This window comes from Lissotriton vulgaris, chromosome 10, assembly GCF_964263255.1.
Source record: "Lissotriton vulgaris chromosome 10, aLisVul1.2, whole genome shotgun sequence".
Lineage (NCBI taxonomy): Eukaryota > Metazoa > Chordata > Amphibia > Caudata > Salamandridae > Lissotriton > Lissotriton vulgaris.
In genome coordinates this window covers 600,461,050-600,483,662 of record NC_141698.1, presented here as the reverse complement: position 1 = coordinate 600,483,662, position 22,613 = coordinate 600,461,050, and the positions used below count along the sequence as shown (strand labels likewise).

General features: G+C 45.0%; 1 protein-coding gene across 1 annotated transcript in view; it reads left to right on the top strand.

Moving 5' to 3' along the window:
- Positions 1–22,613, top strand: part of LOC147688567 (multidrug resistance-associated protein 1-like) — a 900,980-nt gene that overhangs the window by 210,674 nt on the left and 667,693 nt on the right. Inside the window, exon 3 of the mRNA XM_086941435.1 lies at positions 2,764–2,889. Within this exon, the coding sequence (XP_086797561.1) occupies positions 2,764–2,889 (126 nt within the window). The remainder of the gene's footprint in view (positions 1–2,763; positions 2,890–22,613) is intronic.

The following is a 22,613-nucleotide window of genomic DNA, read 5'->3' as shown; positions in this document are numbered from 1 at the left end:
TGGGCATGTTTTATGGTCTCCTGTTACAGTTTTTACTGTTGATTTATCTGATATTATCATGGAAATCAACAGGATATCCAGCCCAGCAGGCCATAAAACAGGTCCCACAAACATTTGCCAAACCCTTATACAGCATGTATTTACAATTATATGAAAACATGGGCCATTTTTTTAGCTTTCTAAATCACCAATGAGGTTCACTTTTATTTTGGTGCTAAGGCCTATTTTCAGGCCCAGTCCGACCCTAGCAACACACACTACAAATTATTCATGATATAAAGTCAGAAGGGCAATCGGTCACCATTAAATTCCGGAATGCAAACATTGGTCAACATCTCACACGCAGGGATTATTAGCAGCATTAAAGCACTCTCTTAATAACTATATTCTTGCCTGCGCTATAATATTCATGTGCTGCTCTATAGGACCAATGCTGAACCACCAGGATTTAGAGCCCAGGTCGCCCTTGCTGTTGCTGTTGGGAGGGGGCACATTGACGCATCTCAGTGAAGCCAAACTAAGGTGTCTCCTCTGCTTCAATGTTCCCCTCCCTAGAGTCATTGCTTCTATGCCCAAAGCAACTGTGTCATATCAAGGGTGCACTGGGCCTGAATCAGGGCCAGACTGGCTGTAGCAAGCACCGGGCATTTCCCCGGTGGGCTGGTTTTGTGGCCTTGGGGCAGGTTTTGAGGCCTTGGGGCCCGTTTAGCAGTTTTTTAGTTTTATATAAGTGCTAACTAGACCCAAAGGTATCAGAGCGCTTTACATGATCACCAGTTACGTTACAGACGGACACATTCATTTTTGTTAAGTTTTGGGAGATTAAGTGATTTGCCCAAAATCACAGAATGTTGAGCGTCCCTGCCGAGACTCGAACCTGGTTCCGCAGCTCCGAGGTCGACCTTCCTAGCCGTTAGGCCTATTTTCTTCTTACTAGCACCTCTCCCCCTCGGTCCCAGGGCCGGTCGAACTGCAATCAGCCAGGGTTGATTGCGGCTCCCAGCCCGGCCCTGGCAGCCCCAACCAAAACAAGGAATGATAGTAAAACAGCCATGATTGGGGTTTAGTTGACTCATCGTAGCATTGTGCCCTGCTGCCGCTGTTGCTACAGCACCATTGATAATTATGTTTACGTTTGTGTTAAAAAAACAAAAAAACAGCAAGGGTGATTGGGCTCTAATTCCTGGTTTCATACTTTTTTGCAGTAAGCTAGGCATGTTTGGGGAGCAGTGGCCACTTACACCCTTCACCCCAGTACCTGCTGCATTAATGGTAATCATGACCCTTTTAAACTACCCATATATCACCCCCTTCCTGGGGGCATCTTTCTGAGGAAGCTGTCTCTGTCCATTTATAAACAAAAACAAGAATTTTCAATGCAATAAGTCTCGCAGTTGCGAGATTTTAGGCTATTGGCATTGTAAACAATAATGCCTTTAATTTATGTGTTTTTCAAAGCAACACATTTATAAAAAGCATTGTCATTTCTAATGCTAGTAGCTCAAACTCTCGCAAATGCAAGATCACTTTATTGGTGGCCGTGCCCCTTTCTTTAGACACTGCTCGCCGTACTCAGGTTACAGTGAGCAGCGTCCAAAGTAAGGGGAGCGGCCAACATAAAAGTGAAAGTGTGCATGGGACGCTTTTACACAAAGAGTAAAAATAAATAACATTTTTGTAGCGCTGCCGCTAAAGTGAAAGCGGCTGTGCTGTAAATTAAATAAATAAATAAGCGCGGCCGCTATAGTTAAAGCGGACCGCACAGGAAATGATAAAATACATTACTAATAACAATATAAAAGGTGGCGGCGTGCTGTGACGTTGTGGGTGGAACATGAAAGATAATTAAAGAAAATAGTGCTCACCGACTAGATAAAGCAGACTTTGTAACAACACAAATAAAAAGTCCAGTCCTTATGGAAGGTTACAAATGCAAACAAGGTAGTACCAAGGAGGGACTACTAAGCCTATTCACGAATGAAAAGCAATGATTTTGAAAGGACAGTAACAGGAGCCGATTGAAAAGATGAGCGGTAAATCGGCAGAGCTTGTGTGCCATACCTACAGCATGCCTCGCAGAGCAGCGCATGCGCCGCCGAGGCTCAACCTAAAAATGAGCTCCCACATTGTGCCTCCCTCTTCTAGGCCATATCCTTAACTATGCATGGATCTCACCCCTTTCTCATGAGCCATTACTCTGAGGCCCCAGCTCAAGAAGAACCAGGATTTCCCACCTGCCTTTAATTGATGGAGTCACTTAAAACATCATGGTGACAAAGATTTCATACATGAGGTAAAGAAAGGTGTTAGGAGCTGAGTCCTCATGTAATGGGGCACAAACATGTTTGCATTGGGTGCAGTCTGATTACTTATCGTTAAAATGTATATTCTGAAAACACTTGCTTTATCTCAAACACTACATCATTTTGCTGCAGCCTAGCTTATACTGCGTGAAATACAATTTAAATTTCCTTACATCCTTATTCACAGTGCTTTCTGACACAGGCTGGGCCCACAAAGATCGACACTGTTCATGTCGAAATACAGATTTTCTTTGACCAAAATGTCAACGTTTTACTATTGTTATTTTGGTGCTAAAAGGGTTTGTGAAAAAGAAAGCATGTTGCAGCTATCCATAATAAACCTAAACGCTTCAGATGCAGTTAGAGTTTAATGATAGGTGGTCACGCATGACGATGAAGTCACTCTTATTGGACATCATTTGCGACTGCATACTGATAATCATTGTTTCTTTTCTTTCAGTGTATTGCTGTCCTGCTGGCAGGTTTATGTTATACAGAACTTTTTTATACGATATGGAATAAAACCCATCACATTCCTGAGCCGCCTGTTTTATTGATCAGTCCATTGCTACTGGGATCTACAATGGTAATTTCTGATTAATAGCTTGAGAATCTCCAACTCTTGGAGTGCGGATGTTTGTTTCTGTCTCTTCTTTGTCTTAAATATCTGATTGAAAAATTAGAATATTTTCAACCTAGTCCCTTATTTAGTTACACCTTTGTCACCATATTGTTTCTTGAGTAAATTGCTGTATTTTAAAGTTAAACTTTTAAATGCACAACTATACATTTTGTATCAAATACTTGTAGCATGACTCGATTTATGAATTAGCTAACTCTAAGCATATGGTGCTTTTGCTACTCAAGCTCTATATTCTTATAAATAAATGTTACATTCAGTGGCTTACACTGTGGTAGACCTGACATCTTTTGGCGTGGTTTACTGTGACTTTTTACAATCTGACCCTCTGTTTTGACTGTGTGCTGAACTTCGGTGTTGCTTTCTTTAGTACTCTGTGCACTTATTCACTGCTGACTAGTGCTAAAGTGCATCTTCTCTGTGTCTCAAATGTAATGACATTTGATTTCTCCATTATGGTCATATTTGATTTTCTGATAAGTCCCTAGTACATTGCACTACATGTGCCCAGAGCCTGTCAATCAAATGTTACTCATTGGCCTGCCGCTCTGATTGTGCCACCCACATGAGTAATGCAAAAAGAACTATTGATGGATAGAATGCAGAACAATGTTATACATTCACTCCAGTACAGAGATCTTGCTCACCATGCCATTCCAGTTGGACCCAGCCATGTGCAAATCAGTCTTGACCCTGCACCCAATGGGAACAGCCCAGCCCAAACTGCCAGGACGGGTCCTCCCTGGACTGGAAACAAGCATCCTAGGATCGGTTTCGGAGTTTCACCCTCTTCAGCAAGGATAGCTTGATTCCAGTGGCTTGGAGAGCAAGGGACTCACGTCTGAGCATACCGTCCCCTCGGGGTGACAAATGCAAAAAAGAACTATAGATGGACAGAATGCAGAACAATGTCATACATTCACCCCAGTACAGAGATCTCGTCCTAAATCCATTGTTTTTTTGCTCACCATGCCATTCCAGTTTCGACCCAGCCATATGCAAATCAGTCTTTACCCTGCGCCCAATAAGAACAGTCCAGCCCGAACTGCCAGGACAGGTCTTCCCTGGACTGGAAACAAGCATCCTAGGACCGGTTTTGGGGTTTCACCCCTCTTCAGCCAGGATAGCTGGATTCCAGTGGCATGGAGAGCACAGGACTCACGTCTGAGCATACCAGTCCCACTCGGGGTGACAAATACAAAAAGAACTATTGATGGACTGAATACAGAACAATGTCATACATTCACCAAAGTACATAGATTTGGGCCTAAATCCATCGTTTTTTTGCTCACCATGCCATTCCAGTTTTGACCAGGGAGATCCTCGTTTAGCAGTTTGGTCTGGAATTTTCCTATGAGGCACAGGGTCAAGACTGATTTGCATATGGCTGGGGTTAAACTGTGGTGGCATGGTGAGCAAAAGAACAATGGATTAACCCAGATCTCTTGACTGGGGGTGAATATATGATTCATTCAGCATTCCGTCCATCATTTGTTTGCGTAGCACTTTTCACCCTAAGTGGGATGGGTATGACCAGATGTGGGTACCTTACTCACTGTGCCACATGATTCAAACTAGCCTGACTGATGAAGGGTAATACCCAGAAACTGGTCCCAGGATGCTTGTTTCTGGTCCAGTGAGGACCTGGCTTAGCAGTTTGGTCTGAGCTGTTACCATGAGGCACAGGGTCAGGACTGATTTGCATATGACTGGGTCTAAACTGGGGTGGCATGGTGAGCCAAAGAACAATGGATTTAACCCAGATCTCTTGACTGGGGTGAATGTATGATTCGTTCAGCATTCCGTCCATCATTTGTTTGCGTAGCACCCATATGAGTAGCCCTTCAAACATGTCTCAGGCCTGCCACTGTGGAGCCTGTGTGTGTAGTTTAACCGACATCTCAACCTGACAAGTTAACCTACATGCCAGCCCTAAACCTTCATTTTTATTGCACATAGGTCACCCCTAGAGTAGGCCCTGGACTTAAGAAGTAGGATATGTACTTTTCATTCATTCAAGAAATCTTTATTTCGGCAATGTACCATAAAAGTATACAAAAGCACATAAAAGCAATAGCAATAGATGACATTTTCAATTAATTATAGCAAAAATAATTTCCAAAGCATTTTCCAGATGGACATAATTCAGCAAAATTCATACAGATAAAAGAGCTGCTTTAACACCTTCGATGCTCATGAGGAGCTCAGCTCGTCATGAGGTACACCTCTCGTACACTCATGACGAGCTGAGCTCATCATGAACAATGGGAATAAATCAGGGCCAGCGCAGGAGGGGAATACCATCAGCATTGATGGTGTTAAAAAAGAGGACCATAAATAATTTGATAAAAAACTGTAAAAGTTTCGGAGACAGTGTTAACCCTATTGACTGCCAATCCATACTCAGGCTCTAGCGATTAAAAATCTGCACTTGTGCCACATTGCTACTATAAATTGAGAAACAGCAAATACAATTGGTCTAGTTGTGTCTGATTTTAGTACTCTAAAGGCTTGCATACAATGCAACAAACCCAAATTTTTACACATAGGTACGAGCCAGTACTTCCTGGGCTTATGATATGCTGGACAAAAGAAGAGAACGTGCAGATCAGTTTCAGTGTCACTATTACAACCAGGACATTTTTTCAGAGCAGGAGTTGACCACCTACTAGTAAAGGCTCGCAAAGGTAGAACACCATGTCTTCACTGTACATACAGTTTTTTTGCTAATAAGGGATATATGTCATCCAAAAAGCTCTCAAAATGATAAAAATCTTTAACCAGTAGGAAAGAAGCAGTTAAGGGGCGACTTGAAGACTACATAATGCAGCATTAAGTTTATCAGCACAAAATATTTTCATGAGTTGGGTACGTGAGATCGTTTTACAACCCTTCTCGGGGTCAGACCATAGAACAAGTACAGAGGAACAAGTACAGCAAGAGGGTGTCGTCGGCGAACATAATTGCAGGGACCCTGTTACCAGCCAGCTTCGGCGCATCGTTGTTCTGTACTCCATCAAGGTGCGCGATTACCCCGTTGACATAGAGGAAAAACAGTGTAGGTGCAAGCACGCAACCCTGCCTTACCCCCCTGCCAACGGGAAATCGAGATATCAGTGCACCATTTTTCACACATATGACTTGGGCGAAGTTAGCCTCATGCAGCCTCATCAGGGCGGACAGAAAATGTGCCGGGATACCCATTTCAAGAAGCACGGTCCAGACGTTCCCCCGGGGAACTAGATCAAAAGCAGAGCGAAGGTCAACGAATACCATACAGAGGCTGCCACCCTCTATTCATACCGTTTTCCAAAACAGGAGTAATAAACGAAAGATTTGGTCCACGGTGGAAGTATTCTTCCTAAACGCTGCTTGATACGGGCTAAGAATTGTATGCTCCTCTATCTAGTCCTGTAGCAGGTCCAAAATGAGTCTCACAAAGATCTTCTGGGGGACATCAATAAGGCTGATGGGTCTGTAATTGGATGGGAGCAGAGGAGAGCCCTTTTTAAAAATGGGGACTATCTCTGCGCCCAGCCAAGTACGAGGCACCGCCATGCCTCTCAGGACCGCATTAAAAAGGATCTGGAAGTATGGGCCCCAGATTTTTGGCTCCTGCTTATAGAGATCACCCGGGAGTTTGTCCAGGCCTGGGGCTTTGCCTGTGGCGAGTTTGGAGATAGCATTACAAACTTCTGCCACCATGAACTCAATCACCTCAAAATGTGGAGTGGAAACCAGCTGGGTATATGTTTTTTCGAGGTCATCTGGGAGGCCCTCAGTGGAATACAGAGCCTAGTAAATGCCTTCCCAGACTTCAGCTGCTATGTTAGATTCAATGGCTACTTTCGGCTCATCGTAGCCATTGTTAATTATGGACCAGAATTTCCGGGAATCCTTTCAGTTTTACATGTCTTGGTAGCAAAATACTCTTAGATTTGTATTACACTGCTGCAAGGCGTAGCTCTTCCTTAGGTTAACATTGGAGCTATTGTGGAACATTTTACAAGTGTAACCTCCAATTGGGAAAAGGTAGGAAGAGCATGTTTGGTGTCTCACAATTTAAAATCACATTTTTTTTAATGAAATTCTTTTTAAAAGTGTAGGTCTGAAAATGCCACTTTTAGAAAGTTGGCATTTTCTTACTTTAACCATTCTGTGCCTTCAGCCCGTCCCTAGAATACACGTCTGGGTTGGTTGACAGTGATCGGAACAGGGCACATTTCCCTTTGATCTTGCCGCTTCACCTCTGCCTGCACCCAAACCATGGCCACGCTCACTGACTGCGATGCAACAACTGTGATTTACAATGCAGCCCTGACTTTGCTGACGCAGCCCCTCTGCTGCTGCCCGGATACTGCATCACAGATGTCTGCGATGCATTGTCCCCTGACCCTGACGCAACCCAGCGGTTCGACATCGATGTATCGGCCCGATGCATATCGCTTCTTGAAATTGACATATCAACGACGTTGCCTGACTTCGGAAACGATGCATCGCCTTCAAAAGCGACGCATCCCTTCCATTGCTCAACACATCATCCCCGAGCTTTGACGCTTCCAAGGAAGTTTCAGTGGGTCTGCTTTTATTTCTGTACCCAGCCCTTGCTCCATTGTGGTCAGACTGAACTTTTGGATTTGCCATGGTCAAACGTGACCAGACAGCCCCAAATGGAGCTAATGATTTCTAAGTACTGAAGTACTAAGTTCTAAGTATTTTGATTTAATCTTGGAAAATTTGTATCTTGACTTGATGTATGTTGGATTTTAATTGTTTTGATCTTATTTTACTCAGATAAATATTGGCTGTTTATCTCAACTGGGTTGGAGTACTTTTGTGGTTACTGTGTGAGTGTTTGTCTGTGTTAGTGTGTGTGTATGCACGTGCACACACATTCTTTACATATTGCCTCTTTAGTTTGGCCTGACTGCTCTGTGCCAAGCTACCAGAGGGAGAGCACAGGTAAACCTTTAGTGTGTACTACACTTACCCTGACTAGAATTGTAGTGCCTGCTTGGCTAGGCTGCATACCTCTGCCAACCAGAAACCTAATTTCTAACATTGGTGATCAGTGGTGGGATAGTAGTTGTATTTGTGCATTGCATACAGTGATTGGTGTACACTACTTCCATATCGCAGACCATTATGTACCAATTTACCTTTTTTTTGTTGGTCTTTTGGGTGACTTTTTGAGTTTTTGCAACAGTCATGTATCAATCTGGAGAGCAAACAGCTTTACTTGCAGAAGTGGAGTTTGGCCCAGGGAAATTGGAAACCTATACAGTGTCCCCTCCCCGACCACCCCCTCTGTCATGCACACTCTCCTTCCTCTGCAAACAATACGTCAAAGAAATTTAACAAATGAACCCCCGTTTTGAACTACTGCCAAACCCCAGGGTAGCCTGACAACGGTCAGTCGCCCAAACAACATGTGAAACATAGCCCTTAATGAGGTCTTAACCCAGCAAGTTCCTCAGCAGAGGGTGAACAGTTAAAGGCATAGATCTGCTGTACAAACTGTCCGGAGCGCACCAGCCCTACCAGTTACAGGTCAGTTCGGGACCAGAGTCTGCCAACAACAGACCAGCAGCAACAGAGGAGCCAGGGTCACCAGAAGTTCAGGCGGCCTCAGATGATCTCATCAGCTGTAGTCGATGTCACCACCAGCAATTTCACGCTGCCACTAGGGGAGGTGTCAGAGTCGTTGTCACCGGTGTCTTTTGAGGAGCATGCCTCTGTCTCTAGGGAAGTGCTCCTGCCCTGCATAAGTACCGTCACCACCTGAGGGGCTTCAGCTCTCTCCTTCTCTGTTTGCAAGGCAGTTGTTTTTTAGGGGCTCCTCTATGAGACCGCCTCCCGGAGCGCCTCTCCAGTTCCTTCATATTCTTCAGCTCTGGTCCGGGGCCCACCAACCGGGAGGACTGAGCTCTGTAGGACTCGAGCCATTCCCAAGCTTCTTTTGAACTGCCACAGAAGTGAGTGGTACCCTCCACAATGATCCGCAAGCAGGCTGGAAACATCAAAGAATATTGAAATCCCTCCTCTCTCAGTGCTTTCTTGACCTTCAAGAGCTAGGCCCGCTTTCTCTGTACTTCCAGGGTACAGTCCGGGAAGAGGTAGACTTTACTGTTAATAACGGTTTAGGGGCCTTCTATGCATGCCTTCTGCATCTCTGTCCCGGAAATGAAGCAACCAGGCCACTACTGGCCGGGGAGGATGCCCTGGCACCAGAGGCCTGGCTAGGACTCTCTGGGCCCTTTCTAGAGTGTAGAAGGTTGAATGGGCTTCAGGTGCCACCACACTTCTCAGCCATTGCTCCAAGTAAGACACCATGTCATTGCCCTCAACTCCCTCCGGCAGCCTCAGAACTCGAATGTTGTTCTACCTGTTGCCCCCCTCCACATCTTCAGTACGTCGTTCCAGTATGCTCACCCTGTCTGTGAGGGCCCCCATCTGTTGCTCCAGGGCCTTTTGGGCAGGGACTAATACCGCTATGCCGGATTCTGTCTCTTTCACTCTTTCAGAGAGCTTCTTGTGCTCTTCTCGCAGGAGGCCGAGCCCCAATGCCACTGTGCTGATGTCCTGATGAAGGGTGACTTTCATGTCTGCTATGGCCTCCAGGATCTTGTTCAGTTGCAGCTGCTTTGGATCTTCCACAGTAGTCCGCGACTGCTCCGGAGCACTATCCTCTGGGTCATGCAGGGCCGCGGTTTGCTTATCTCGAGGTTTTCCAGTGATGCTGGACAGGTCCCCCAGTCCAGGGATCCCACCAAGGGGGAAGAGCCGCCCAGCTTCTAGCTCTGAAGTTCTGCCGATGAGGACCATGGTACTCCAACAGCAGCCTTCCCAGTGGTGTGCTCACTGAACTACGTGTCGCCATCTGGTTCCCAGGGCTCTGCCCCAGCCACTGCCCACTCAGGAGTCCAGGGAAATCTTTACCTTTCTTCTTGGGCAGTAACCCTCTTCCAACTGCTTCTGCAGGGTCTCACGGGTGCGCCCCCACTGTGCTGTCCCCGGCCTCCACGGGGAGATCTGCTGGAATCCAGAACCACCAGCCCAAGCGAGGCGAGAAGGGTCCCCACCGCAAACCCCCAGGACTCAACTGTGCGCCAACATTAATTAGGTGCCAACTGCTCCACTGTGTCAGTTCAGATGGGTAACGGCCCCTCCAACAAGCCACGAGGAGAGTGGGAGTGTCTCAATCTGACATCGCCGGAGCCCCCAGGCATGGGAAAACCTCCAAGTTGGCCTCAGCTTCTCAGCCAAGGGCCAGGTCCCCAGCACCGTCCTCAAGACCCCACAGGGCCAGCAATAAGTGAGTATGAGGCCTCCAGGCAGCCCTCCGTCTCAGTGGGTAGGACCAGCCCACACAGCAGTCTATCCTAATCAGTTTATGGCCCGACAATGGCACCACATGGCAGTATCCAGTCAAAGCAGCTGCCCTTCCCTTTGCACGGATAGCAGGCCTTTTCTCATGGAAGGGGCAGACAACGAGGCCCAAACCTCAAGCCTCGAGCCCCGCCTGGGCTCCAACAGCACGCCGCCCCCCGCTAATAATGGCCGCAGTAAAGCGCGACTCAGGAGAGGTCAAGTTTTCTATTCCCACTCCAGTCTGTGCAGTAGTAGGTAAAGCGTTGGACTGCGGAGGGGTAAAATATTCTATTCTCACTCCAGTCTGTGCAGCAGTAGGCAAAGTACTTCACTTCAAGCATATACATTATTTTAATAACTGTATTCATTGAACAAAAATGTAAAACTCTTAATATAAAAATGATATATATATATATTTCAAAACAAATAAACTATTTACATAATTATAAAAAAAGTCCATATAAAAAAGCTATTAATGTAATATTTAATTACATTTCCACACTATACCACCATATGCCTAGCAGGCCAGAATTTAAATATAATTTGAAAAAAGTATAACTCAGCTAAAATATTAAGTAATAAAATAATTACTAATGAATGAATAATTAATTGTTGGTTAATTATGACTTAAATAACTTCTCACTCTACCCCAAAACACAACAACTCACACCTAATATAAAATATACAAAATATATTTACTAAACAATTTACTTAATTATAAATCAATTACATATCTTAAGTAAAGTTAATAATTAATTAGTATTTAATATTTACCTATATAAATTCCTGCCCTATACCCCTACAACAACTCACACCTAAAATGTGACTTACAAAATATAATATTTACTCAACGTACATAATTAATGATCAATTAAATAATTATTAATAAATAGAAAATTAATTAATACTTAATTAACTTCCCATCCTACACCCCTACAAACTCAACAACCCACACCAAAAATATAACTTACAAATATATTTGCACAATTTACAGAATTCATTATTAATTAAATAATTACTAATACATAATTTTTATCTATTTTTTTTTTGAAAACCTTTATTGTAGCATTCAGTATAAATACAAGTATGGGCCTACAACCGTGGGGGCCGGCAGCTAAGAAAATTAAAATCTCCAATATCACCGTACAACACTGCTCATCAGCCTACAATCCTGAGGTCCGGCAGCGATTCAGGATAAGGCCTGTATTTAAAATGCACAGATGGGTTCCAGGATGAGACGAGGTTTCATTTTATATTTTATACGAGAGGATCAGGTGCTATACAATCAAACAGAATGCGGGGGACAGGGTAAAAAACAGGATTTGCATGAAGTAACCACTATAATGGAAAATTGGCGCCACACCATTGAGATCTGTACGAAAGGAAACAAAATATACTTTCCTTTATTGCTCCGGCACTCAGAGCCCGCCCACCCAGGAATCAGGATATCATAAAAGCATAAGCACGAAATACGAGCACACAATGAGAGTCCAGTTGATTCATAGCTATACTGATCCTTAAAAAGGGGAAAGGAAGAAAGAAAGAAAGGCCATAGAAAATAAAAAAGGCAAAATAAAAAAAAAACTCCAACTCCCCACCCTGCACCCCTGCAAATGGCTATAGCCTGACCCCACTAGCGGCGTGCCTGTCGCCCCTAATAACTAAAACCCCAAAGGTAGGAGAAAGAACGGAGGGCATATCCGTGTGGGCTCCCGGCCCCTTTAGACCCCCTGCCTGAGACAGCCACCCCTTATCATTAAAAACAAGTTTAAGACAACAATATAGATGAAAGTAGAGGGTACCGTGTGGCACCGCCCAGCCTCTCAGAGCAAACAATTACAAGTCCAACATTTATAAACGCCATGCCAACCATTCCCGACCCAGTCGATCTCAACCTTGGCCCTTCCGAACAAGAACACGAACTCCTCCCAGCGAGACCCAAAGGCACACAAAGAAGCAATAAAGAGGCAGAGAGTCATCAGAAAGCAGTCCATGGCTACCGGCAGGCAGTGAGTCCACAGGAACTGTAGACGCAGACGGACTCTCCCTCCTAGTTGAACAGTCCCAATGTGTCTTGCACAGGAGTCGCAGCGTCACCAGCAAAGGAGAAGATGACCACAAAAGAAATAGAAAGTCACAAACAAAAGTCTCCGGTGGTGGGGGGGGGGGGTTCGGTGCGCCTGACGTTATCTCCAAAGCCGGTGGTGGTGGAAGGTTCAGCAATACCATGACATTCTCGGGAACACAATCTCCCAGGGCACCATCCGATGGATCCAATGCTTGTTTCCTCACGGGGCTCTCGCACAGAATCAAAATGGCTGCGGTATGAATGGCTGTAGATTCCGGTTCCAACGATGGGGCCGAGCCCGGTTCTACCCGGAGCATCGCAGTTAAACGTGTGTCCAATTTGCTCACCAAAGTATCCACATGTGAGCGAAATGCCCAAAGTTCTGCCAGTATTGACCTCAGTGATGGCTCATGTACCGCTCGATTCATAGTTTCATGCCCGACATCAGTCACAATCACCTCCCCGGGTGAATCTGGCATCCTCGGGGGGGACAGACAGGACCACGAATGTGCAATTGCGAGGGGTGACCAGTCTTCGTCCGCAGCCACGGTCAACCCGGTGAAGGCCGCAGGCCAGAGACCCCGAACCACCGAACCCTGGGGACCGCGAACGGGGGCCACGGGACGGGAGCCCCCACCCACAGCCGGCAGCAAGCTGACTCACCCCTCGGTCGATGCTGAGCGATGGAAACGATCGCTGCCAATTTCGGGCTGAATTAAAGCCTCCACTCCGGTCGACCGGACCCAGCCCGAACCTCCTGGCCGATGTTGTTGCACTACAGCCCGGCTATGAAAGTACTCCAGGCCCCGGCTTCACTGCTGGAGTAGGCCGCAAACTTCAACCCGATGGAACTTCGTCAAACAAGCCGATAAAAGTATCCGGATTTCACCATCGGAGTGTGGAACAGTTCATGCACACAGAGCATAGGCGTAAAGTCAGGATAGCGTACAGGATATCGTGGCGGGTTACGGAGGTCGGCGGAGCCGGGAGCCTAAGCAGCCATCTTGCTTGCTGACGTAGCTCCTCCAATACATTAATTATTAATTAATTATTACTTAATCAACCTCCCACCCTATACCCCTACAAACCCAATAACCTGCACCTAAAATATAACTTACAAATATAATATTTACACAATTTACATAATTATCAATTAAATAATTACTGATATATTAATTATTAATTCATTATTACTTAACTAACCTTCCACCCTATACCTCTAGAAACCCAATTACCTGCACCTAACATGTAACCTAAAAAATATTATATTTGCACAATTTACATAATTATCAGCTAAATAATGAATACATAATCATTAATAATTATACTTAATTAACTTCCCAACCTGTACCCCTGCAAACCTCACAACCCACTAAAACGGTATAAATTACTGTTAAAAATCAAATAAAAATGATAAATAACTTACAATTACAAACTATATTTAAAAACCTTAACAACAATTATACAAACAACATATAACATATACAATTAAAATATGAATTAAAACCTAAAGATAATTAAAAACCAATATTGTTTACAACTATATTATTAAACACAATATTAACAAAACATATATTTTTTAAAACGATATTACTTCCCTTAAAAAAATCAATATGTTTGACAACAATATTTCCGTATCACAATTTTTATGTGTCACAATATTAAAAACGAAATATTAATGTAGCTCAATATTTCGGATTCGATATTTGTTACAATATTCTGTCCAGATTTCCATCCTTTGGGAGATGTAAATCTCACCTCAGAATCCCTTATAGGTTATCTGTCAACGCTGTAAATTGTTTATCAAGCTCTTTCCGAAATTCCACTGCGTTGTCATTTGGGGTGTAAACATTGACAAGGAACTCTTTAGTTCTCTTACTTGCTCTGGATATATGCCATCTGCCCTGGTGGTTGTGTATATGGGAAAGCATTGTGATTTCAGATTTGTAGATACTAAAGTGAAAACCCCTATTTTTTTCTGTATTTCTGGGGAGAGCCCTATTTCCGCTAATCACGTACTATAAAATTGAGATAGGTATGCGAAGTAGAGCTGCACAAGGGGTATGCAAGAGTATAACATCCATCTCCATGAATGAGCATACCTTGGAATATGAATCAAGGCAAATGCCTGGGTGTGTGCACAGTTAGTGCATGGGTGTAAAACATGGACATAGGATTTAAACAATTTATATAACATAGTATAGTAGTTCCGCCGAATATTGTAGTCTAGAGGAAAGAGGGGAGGGCAAGAGCAGAAGTATAGGATATGTAGAGTGAAGAATACCAACACAAAAAGAGAATAGACCCCCCAAAAAAACATAATCTACACCCCTACACCCCTCCCAAGAAATGCGACTAACTCGTATTTCTCCTCCCTTCATCTAGACGGGACGTGATTGGCCATGAGCAGACCTATCCTAAACCGTCAACCCTTTCCTGATTCCCCAAACAAACGAGAGGCTTATTTGGCCCAGGTAAAGAGGAACACAGCATTATACTACCTCTGTGTAAAGGGGAACACGTTGAAAAGATTAGCCTATAAAGGTAAATATGAACATAGCATTTAACAGTCTGGATAACAATGAACAACGGCTTGAGAGTGTTCTAATCCAACAGGGGATGAAGCCTAGTAGCGACCATGAGACTTCCTGAAGTTGCATCATATGCATCAACATGTATGCACTTTTTTGAGTACATAGTCAGAAGCAGTAAAAAAGTTTAAAAAGAAAAAAAGATACAAAAGGAAAAAGACAAAACAAGAGGAAATGCACCAGCCATAAGTCATTGTAACTCAATAAGTGAGAGGAGAAATCTAGAGAACAATATGTGAGTACTCAAACAATTTCTGTATGTGACATGGGGCAAGTCTGTGTGGTGTGTAAGACAGCTTGAGGCAATACCGGCATATGGAATGAGACAGGGGAACCAAAGAGACCAGGAGGGCCATCTTGGCCAACCGCTGAAGTTAACATGTCCGAAGGGGTTTAAAAGTCTATGAACGATTGCAAGTTTCCTTGGTCCGTGAAGATCATTTGTTTTCCCTTGAATATAATGCAGAACTTGGCAGGACCAGCAAACACAAAGGGAATGGAGAGATCTCTCAATGATTGGCGGAGTTCCAAGAAGCCTTTCATGAGTAGTCACTATTTTTTTGGAGTAGTCCTGAGCAATAGTTATCTTAGAGAAATTCCTTTCTGTGAGCTGGATTTTACTCATGTGAGAGAAGATCTATTCAGTGTGATGATAACGCAAAGGTCTGAAGATCATTATCCATGGGTTAGAAGTAGGAGTGTTATGGCAATTCCGTGGCTTGGCAGTTGGGACTTTATGTGCCCTCTCTATTTTGAAGTCTCTGTCATCTGTAATCCCAAGGGTTTGCGGTGTCTAGGATTCCAGAAATTCAGCACAGGAGTTGGCATCACCTTCCACATTCTCAGGAAGACCAAAGATCCGCAGGTTGCCTCTATGATAGTGGTCCTCAAGCTCAGACATCTCTCTTGCAATCAAATTCATCTTGTGGGTTGTCAGATACGCATGGTTCTTCACTTATGCAGCTGACTCCTCCAAGACACCAATTTTGATCCCCCCCTCCATTGTTAAGCTTCTAAGATCATTACACAATGCCTGTATGTCCTGGTGCATAGTGTCAATGTTCTTGGTATCTTGGGCTAGATTATCCAAGGTACCAAGTCTTTGTAGTATAATGTCTAAGCTAGCACTCAAGTCTGTTTTAGATTTGACCAGTGAGTCCAGTAGAGGTGGTTCTGTCATGGTTTAAGAGTGGTTTTCGTATCCTTAGTGTCTCTGATCTCTTTAGATTCTTTGCCCCTATCATCAGCCATTCTAGGAGCATCTGAGGTTAGGCACAATGTAAAATTTCCAGTACAGTGGGATAGTGTCATGATCGCTCTCGCAGCCACAACGAGAGGACTTAAGAAAGGACAAAATGCGTGTTCACTCCTTCTGCACTACAAGTCCCAGAATGCCAAGCGGACCGGGAAAACAGGAAGGAAGGTCTTTTCTATATAGCTCCGCCTTAGATGAGGCTCGGTGCTTGACAATTGTTATCGTGGATTCGTGAAGGGCGGATGGTGTTCCCCGCCGGATTTAACTCATAGAAGATTGCCAGCGCCGATCAAGTGCCTGCGCGGTCAGAGGAGATTGCCAGCGCCGATCAAGTGCCTGCGCGGTCAGAGGAGATTGCCAGCGCCGATCAAGTGCCTGCGCGGTCAGAAAAGCATCAAGCCAAGTTCCTAGTAGGAATCAGTGCGGTCAGAGGAGTGGAGCAACTTCCAGAGAACCGCAAGTATCACAACGGAAGAACGGGATCGTTCTTTCCTTTCAGACCTGAGAGATTGCTATTGTTTTACGGAAGCTTCCCGTTAATCTTGCTTTAGTTCTCACAAAGCTAGTACTAACTCTTTTCCAGGGTTCTATTACATTTGCCGTATACTCAAGCGTTATTGAGGATACAATTGAACGGAGAATAATACTAAAGGCACCAGATACCGAAACTCCTTCTAAGGAGTACAGCGCTGAGCGTGAAAGTGACGTTCAACTTATCACTTCAGCCTTTCGGAATAAGAGGAACAGATCGGTTCCATTTAAAGTGCGAGTGACATTAACTTTGGTGAGTGTGATTGCGCTAGGTCAGGGAAGAGCAGGGAAAATAGGGGAACAAGATACTTATACCTGTCAATTGTCTTCCCCTGCTGCAGCACATCCTTCCAAGGAGGTTTCCCCGGACCTAGACTCAGAGGGCCTCATCCTGCACTCCGTTCTTTTCTGCACATTACCCTTCCGGCTTCCTGCGATACCCATTCAGAAGGCGTTCTCTAAGACGCCCCTGGGTGCGGTGTTTAGGCAAGTTGAAAGGACATTCGTCCCATCGTCCCTGCTGACCGGATTGCTCAGGTTAGTGGTGCGCGAAGGTATTGGCGCCGCTTGCAATCGCGACAGATAGCAAAGTTTGTGCAATGTGTGGGCTACAATATAGCTTCGCAAAATATATTAACCAGGTAAGCTGGGAGATGGTGGTGCGAGCATACCCAGGATAAAGAGACACCAATATACACCAGTGAGGGTGCTGCTGAGGAAAGATCAAAATCTTACTATGTACTGTTAGATGTCATCATCAAAATCAGCATAATCCATAGTGTTGAGAGGCTTCTGGGGCCCAACAGTTGAAGATGAGTAGGTTGCCAAGTCCCCCAGCCCAAACTAGTCAAAAACACAGTCTCAGGAGGCAAGCACTGGTAGTTGTCATGTTATTCACAGTGGCACCGAGGTCGATTGTCTGCACCGCGGTAGTCGTGTAGTTGTTGGGAAAAGTGACGCTTGGCATCAGCGCAAATTGCCTGTTCAGCATTTATGTTGTTAAGTACTCGTTGGGGTGAAGCAGGGTTCCCCCGCAGGTCAGGTGGTCAAAATGGGGATCCCGCCTTGCCCTTACCACTATTCATGTATCCGTAGCCCCAGCCATCTTCATTATTATTATCAGCAGTGTTGATGGCGATCACCATTTTGTTTCTGCGTGAAATGAAGAGAGAGCAGGGAAAACCTGTGAAATCCTCTGTGTTACGGGGATGTGGTGACCTGCAAGTGTGTGATTGGGAAGGGCGAATGGTGCTTAATGTTCGGCAACAACATGTAGGGCCCATGCTAGCAGGGATAAGGTACAAAGCAGTCGGCTCAGGCTGCCATCACCCTCGGACACCGACCACCAACCTCTTGCCCCAACTTTTCTAATTTCCCAAAAACAGTTTTTCTACTTTTTGTGAAAAGTTCACCACCTCAGGATGGTTAATTTCCGACAGCTAACATGCTTCAACTGAAGTGGAAGGCAGGGTGTCTCTTCTGCTGTGCAACCGAGAGAGTGGCAGCCAGATAAACACACCTTCTGGCCATGGGGCCTGCTTCCCTGGAAGAAAGTAAAGTGTGCAACTGGTCAATCTGCAAATGTAAAGGATGCGTGCAAGTATAGGCTTTAATTGGTGGAACATGTAAATCTTCCTGAATACCACAGATTTATTCTTTTTGAGTGGTATTACAAGGGAGTTACCAGCTGAGCTGTGAAGTGTGTCCTTTTAAAGGACAGTTATATAAAATGTACTACATACAGCATGAAAATTACTGAAATCTATATTTTGGAAGCCCTTTTTTTTCTTAAACCTTTTTGCGCATATTGTAGCAGCCTATCATCTACTGTGTTGATGCAAGTTTAAAATATTGACATACATATTCACAGTGCTTTCTGTCACAGAATGGGACTTCGTAGCGCTATACATACAGAAGTCATTATTCTCCACTGCACAAACCAGGATTCAATTCTGTGAGCCCTCTGGTTACAGACCTCTACAGTGCATTAACTAATAGAGGTTTCATAATGTATAATAGTGCATTTTCCACTGATTCACTTAACTTACATTTATGTTTCATTTAAGCAGTATGTTACTTTATATGTGGTTACCTGAAGTTCGCCATTGTCTGCCACCGCACCCTAGTACAACGCCTCAGCAACGTCGGAATCCAAGAGAAGGCACTGGAGTGGATCATCTCGTTCCCCGCCGGAAGAACCCAGAGAGTCCGCCTCCCCCCGTTCAGATCCGAGGCCACCAAAGTCATCTGCGGCGTACCACAAGGATCATCACTCAGCCCCACCCTCTTCAACGTTTACATGAGCCCACTCGCGGCCATCGCACGCCAACACAACCTCAACATCATCTCCTACGCCGACGACACCCAGCTTATCCTCTCCCTCACCAACGACCCCGCCACCGCCAGAACCAACCTACACGAAGGGATGAAAGACGTAGCCGAGTGGATGAAGAACAGCCGCCTGAAACTGAACTCAGACAAGACGGAAGTCCTCATCCTGGGATCATCACCCTCTGCCTGGGACGACTCCTGGTGGCCCCTTGCCCTGGGCAGCGCACCCAAACCAATGGACCACGCACGCAACCTGGGATTCATCCTGGACTCCTCCCTCGCGATGACCAGACAAGTCAACGCCGTCTCATCATCGTGTTTCAACATCCTACGCATGCTCCGAAAGATCTTCAGTTGGATCCCCACCAAAACCAGGAAGACGGTCACCCAGGCACTCGTCACCAGCCGACTGGACTACGGAAACACCCTCTACACCGGAACCACAGCCAAACTGCAGAAAAGACTCCAACGCATCCAGAACGCCTCCGCACGACCCATCCTGGACATCCCCCGACACAGCCACATCTCCGGACACCTGAGAGACCTGCACTGGCTCCCTGTCAGCAAGAGAATCACGTTCCGTCTCCTCACCCACGCACACAAGGCCCTCCACGACCTGGGCCAAGGTAACTCAACAACCGCCTTACCTTCTACACTCCCACCCGCCAGCTACGATCAACCAGCCACGCCCTCGCCGCTGTTCCACGCATTCGAAGAGCCACCATGGGAGGAAGATCCTTCTCCTACCTGGCAGCCAAGACCTGGAACTCCCTCCCCATCCACCTCCATCTTACCCAAGACCACCTCTCCTTCAGGAAGCAACTCAAGACCTGGCTGTTCGAGCAGTAGCGGACCCCTCTCCCCCAAGCGCCTTGAGACCCTCCGGGTGAGTAGCGCGCTATACAAATTTCTTGATTGATTGATTGAAGATGAAAGGCTGAAAAAAGATAAAAAATATTATTTTTTTTAGCCACAACTTGACCACCTCCCCACACTTACTCACCCTGCCCCCATTTGCACGCAGCATTACAGTTGAGCACTTTGACCGCAGCCTAATAAGCAATCAGAGCACAAATCAGGGGTACATGCAGATAGATGGCGTCCTCCCACTATTTTTATAGGGTGGACGCTATCCACCCTGCCATGAAGTTGGGCCCTAGTGAAAAATGCTGAACTCGTCTGGTGTCATTTTCAGATACCGAGACACGTTCAGTCACACTTGCACGTTGTTTTCTTTCATTTCAGAGCAGCAGTGTGCAGGCGGAAACAGGCTTTGTTATTTTAAATTCGAGCTGGGCCCAAAACAAAGGCTAGAGGTAAGGGGCCATCAGGTTTCCCTTTGTTTGAGTATCCTGGCGGGGAGATACATGGAGCATGACACCTTGATGCAAATGCAATGGAGGGGAAAAAAAGGCCTACAGCTTGTTATAACTGTACAGGTACTTAAGAGAGGCATAGTATTGACTTTCTTCAGTCTCTGTATAGAAGAGATGTGCATGCACTGTAGGAATGTCAGTGTTGTTGGTCTATCCCAGTATTTTCACAAATAACAATTTAAATACCACTATATTGTTTTATTTCTTTTAAAGCGTCATCTGCTTGTTAGATGAATTGCTTTGCAGGAGACACATTAACCATCTATGAAGCTTTGATTCAAATCTGGGGACTAGAGAAAACACAGATCTCTCCAGCAAATGTGTTAACCTCCAGAGTTATCTTACTATTATGATTATTCCCTAAGATTTACTAGGTACACAAAGATCCCTGCAGCAGGTGCCTGAACCCCATAAGTTATTTTAAAATGCAAACTTTGCAGTCAATTAAGCAGAACAGACTTGTTGCCATTTTCCTCCTTGTTGCCAATTTCTTTGTGGCAAAGTTTTACAAAAACAAATGTATAAATTGAGGCTCAGATTTTGTGTCAGGCTTGTCACTTTTCTAGTACAACTCCGATGCAAAATCTAATTTGTTAAATCTTGAGATGTGCTCAAACATACTCATGATAGGCCTGCTAAATATATGTGTGAGGTGTTAAGATCTGTTGTCGCTGCTTGTGATGTCACTTCTCGCCAGGTCATGGGTTATAATGCTGCTTCTTGTGATGTCACTTCCTGTGGTGCTGCACCAAGATATCAGGTGCTGTGATGTCATGTGTCATGATGCCAATTGCATACTGCCTAACTTGGTTAGTCGCCCGCATCTTTATTTAAGGATTTGTGCCCTGTAGGAATGTTCAGCAAAAGTTAGCGATCCGAGAATGAGAGCAACTTTTTTGGGAGGGGATGGCCGGGCCTGATGTTGTTTCCAACCCGACCCAGGCACATGTGCGGTGGGTGCTGAGTGGAGCAACGTCAAGCATCCCTCTCTTCCTCCTTTTCTAGTTGTGGATGGATGGTCGAAAGTATGGTAAAAATACAACTTGCGTGCCAGAGACTTTCCATCCCGGCTGAATAGAGCTCCTCGGATTAGGAAAACCGATGTTTGTAAACTCTCTCTAGAAGGAGAGAGAGTTGAAGAATAAAAGCAATTGCAGTGCCTTAAAGAATCTCTTTGCTGAGTCCACAAAACCCCTCTCAAACTCGGCGCTCTCTTGCTCCTGTCTGCCCTTTTGCGTCTGAGGGAAAAACCACAGGGAAGGCTAGCCAGAACCTTGGATGTTTTTTTCTCTCGGACGTAGAACTGTGGTGCCATTCACTTGAGGACATTTCGACATGCAAGAAAGATGCTCTGTCTGGGTCCAGTCATGGTATCCTTAACAGCAGCTCCACTCCTTGCACGCGCACAGCTTCCAGTTGCATGGGCAAAGAGTCTGTGTACAGGGTCACAAGGCACAGAACTGTCACTGCATTATTGTTGAGTAACAGCATACATGATTAAGCCTTGTGATCATGAGGCATTCACACCACTGTTTTGTAACAGGGTTCACTGGGTCGTGGTGTTATCATCGGGCGGAATGGCTTATCCAAGTACGATAGTGTGGAAAAGGCCGCTTTAATGAAACATGTTCACAAGCTTTATACCAACCTTGGCTCTACGCCTCACATACTAAAATTCAATCATGTCTCACTATACATCTTAATAACTATCAAAATCCTCCTCCCCCCATAAGAAACCCTTCACAAACCAAACCAACTAAAAATCCAATCACAACTCTCCTCACTTAAATTCCCCTCATCCAACTCTGGTGCATACACAATTGTTGAAATCTCACTCTATTAATAAACTCCCCTTCCCCTTTGAGTGGGTCTCATCATGACCGACGTTTCTTGTAATGACTTTTAACATGTGTACCAACCGCCACCGGAAAACCAAGTGTTTCTGTCTCCCCGCCCCCACATTAAACATTTATATTCCCACAGGCAAATGCAACATTTCCACCAATATGTTCCGCAGTTGCATCAAATACAGTTCCACCCAATAAATGACAGATGTGCTCCGTCATCGTGAAAAAAACTCCATCATCTCGTATTTTATATCACTGTGTCCAAGAAAACCCAAACCTTGTGCCTTGCAAAACTTCCAC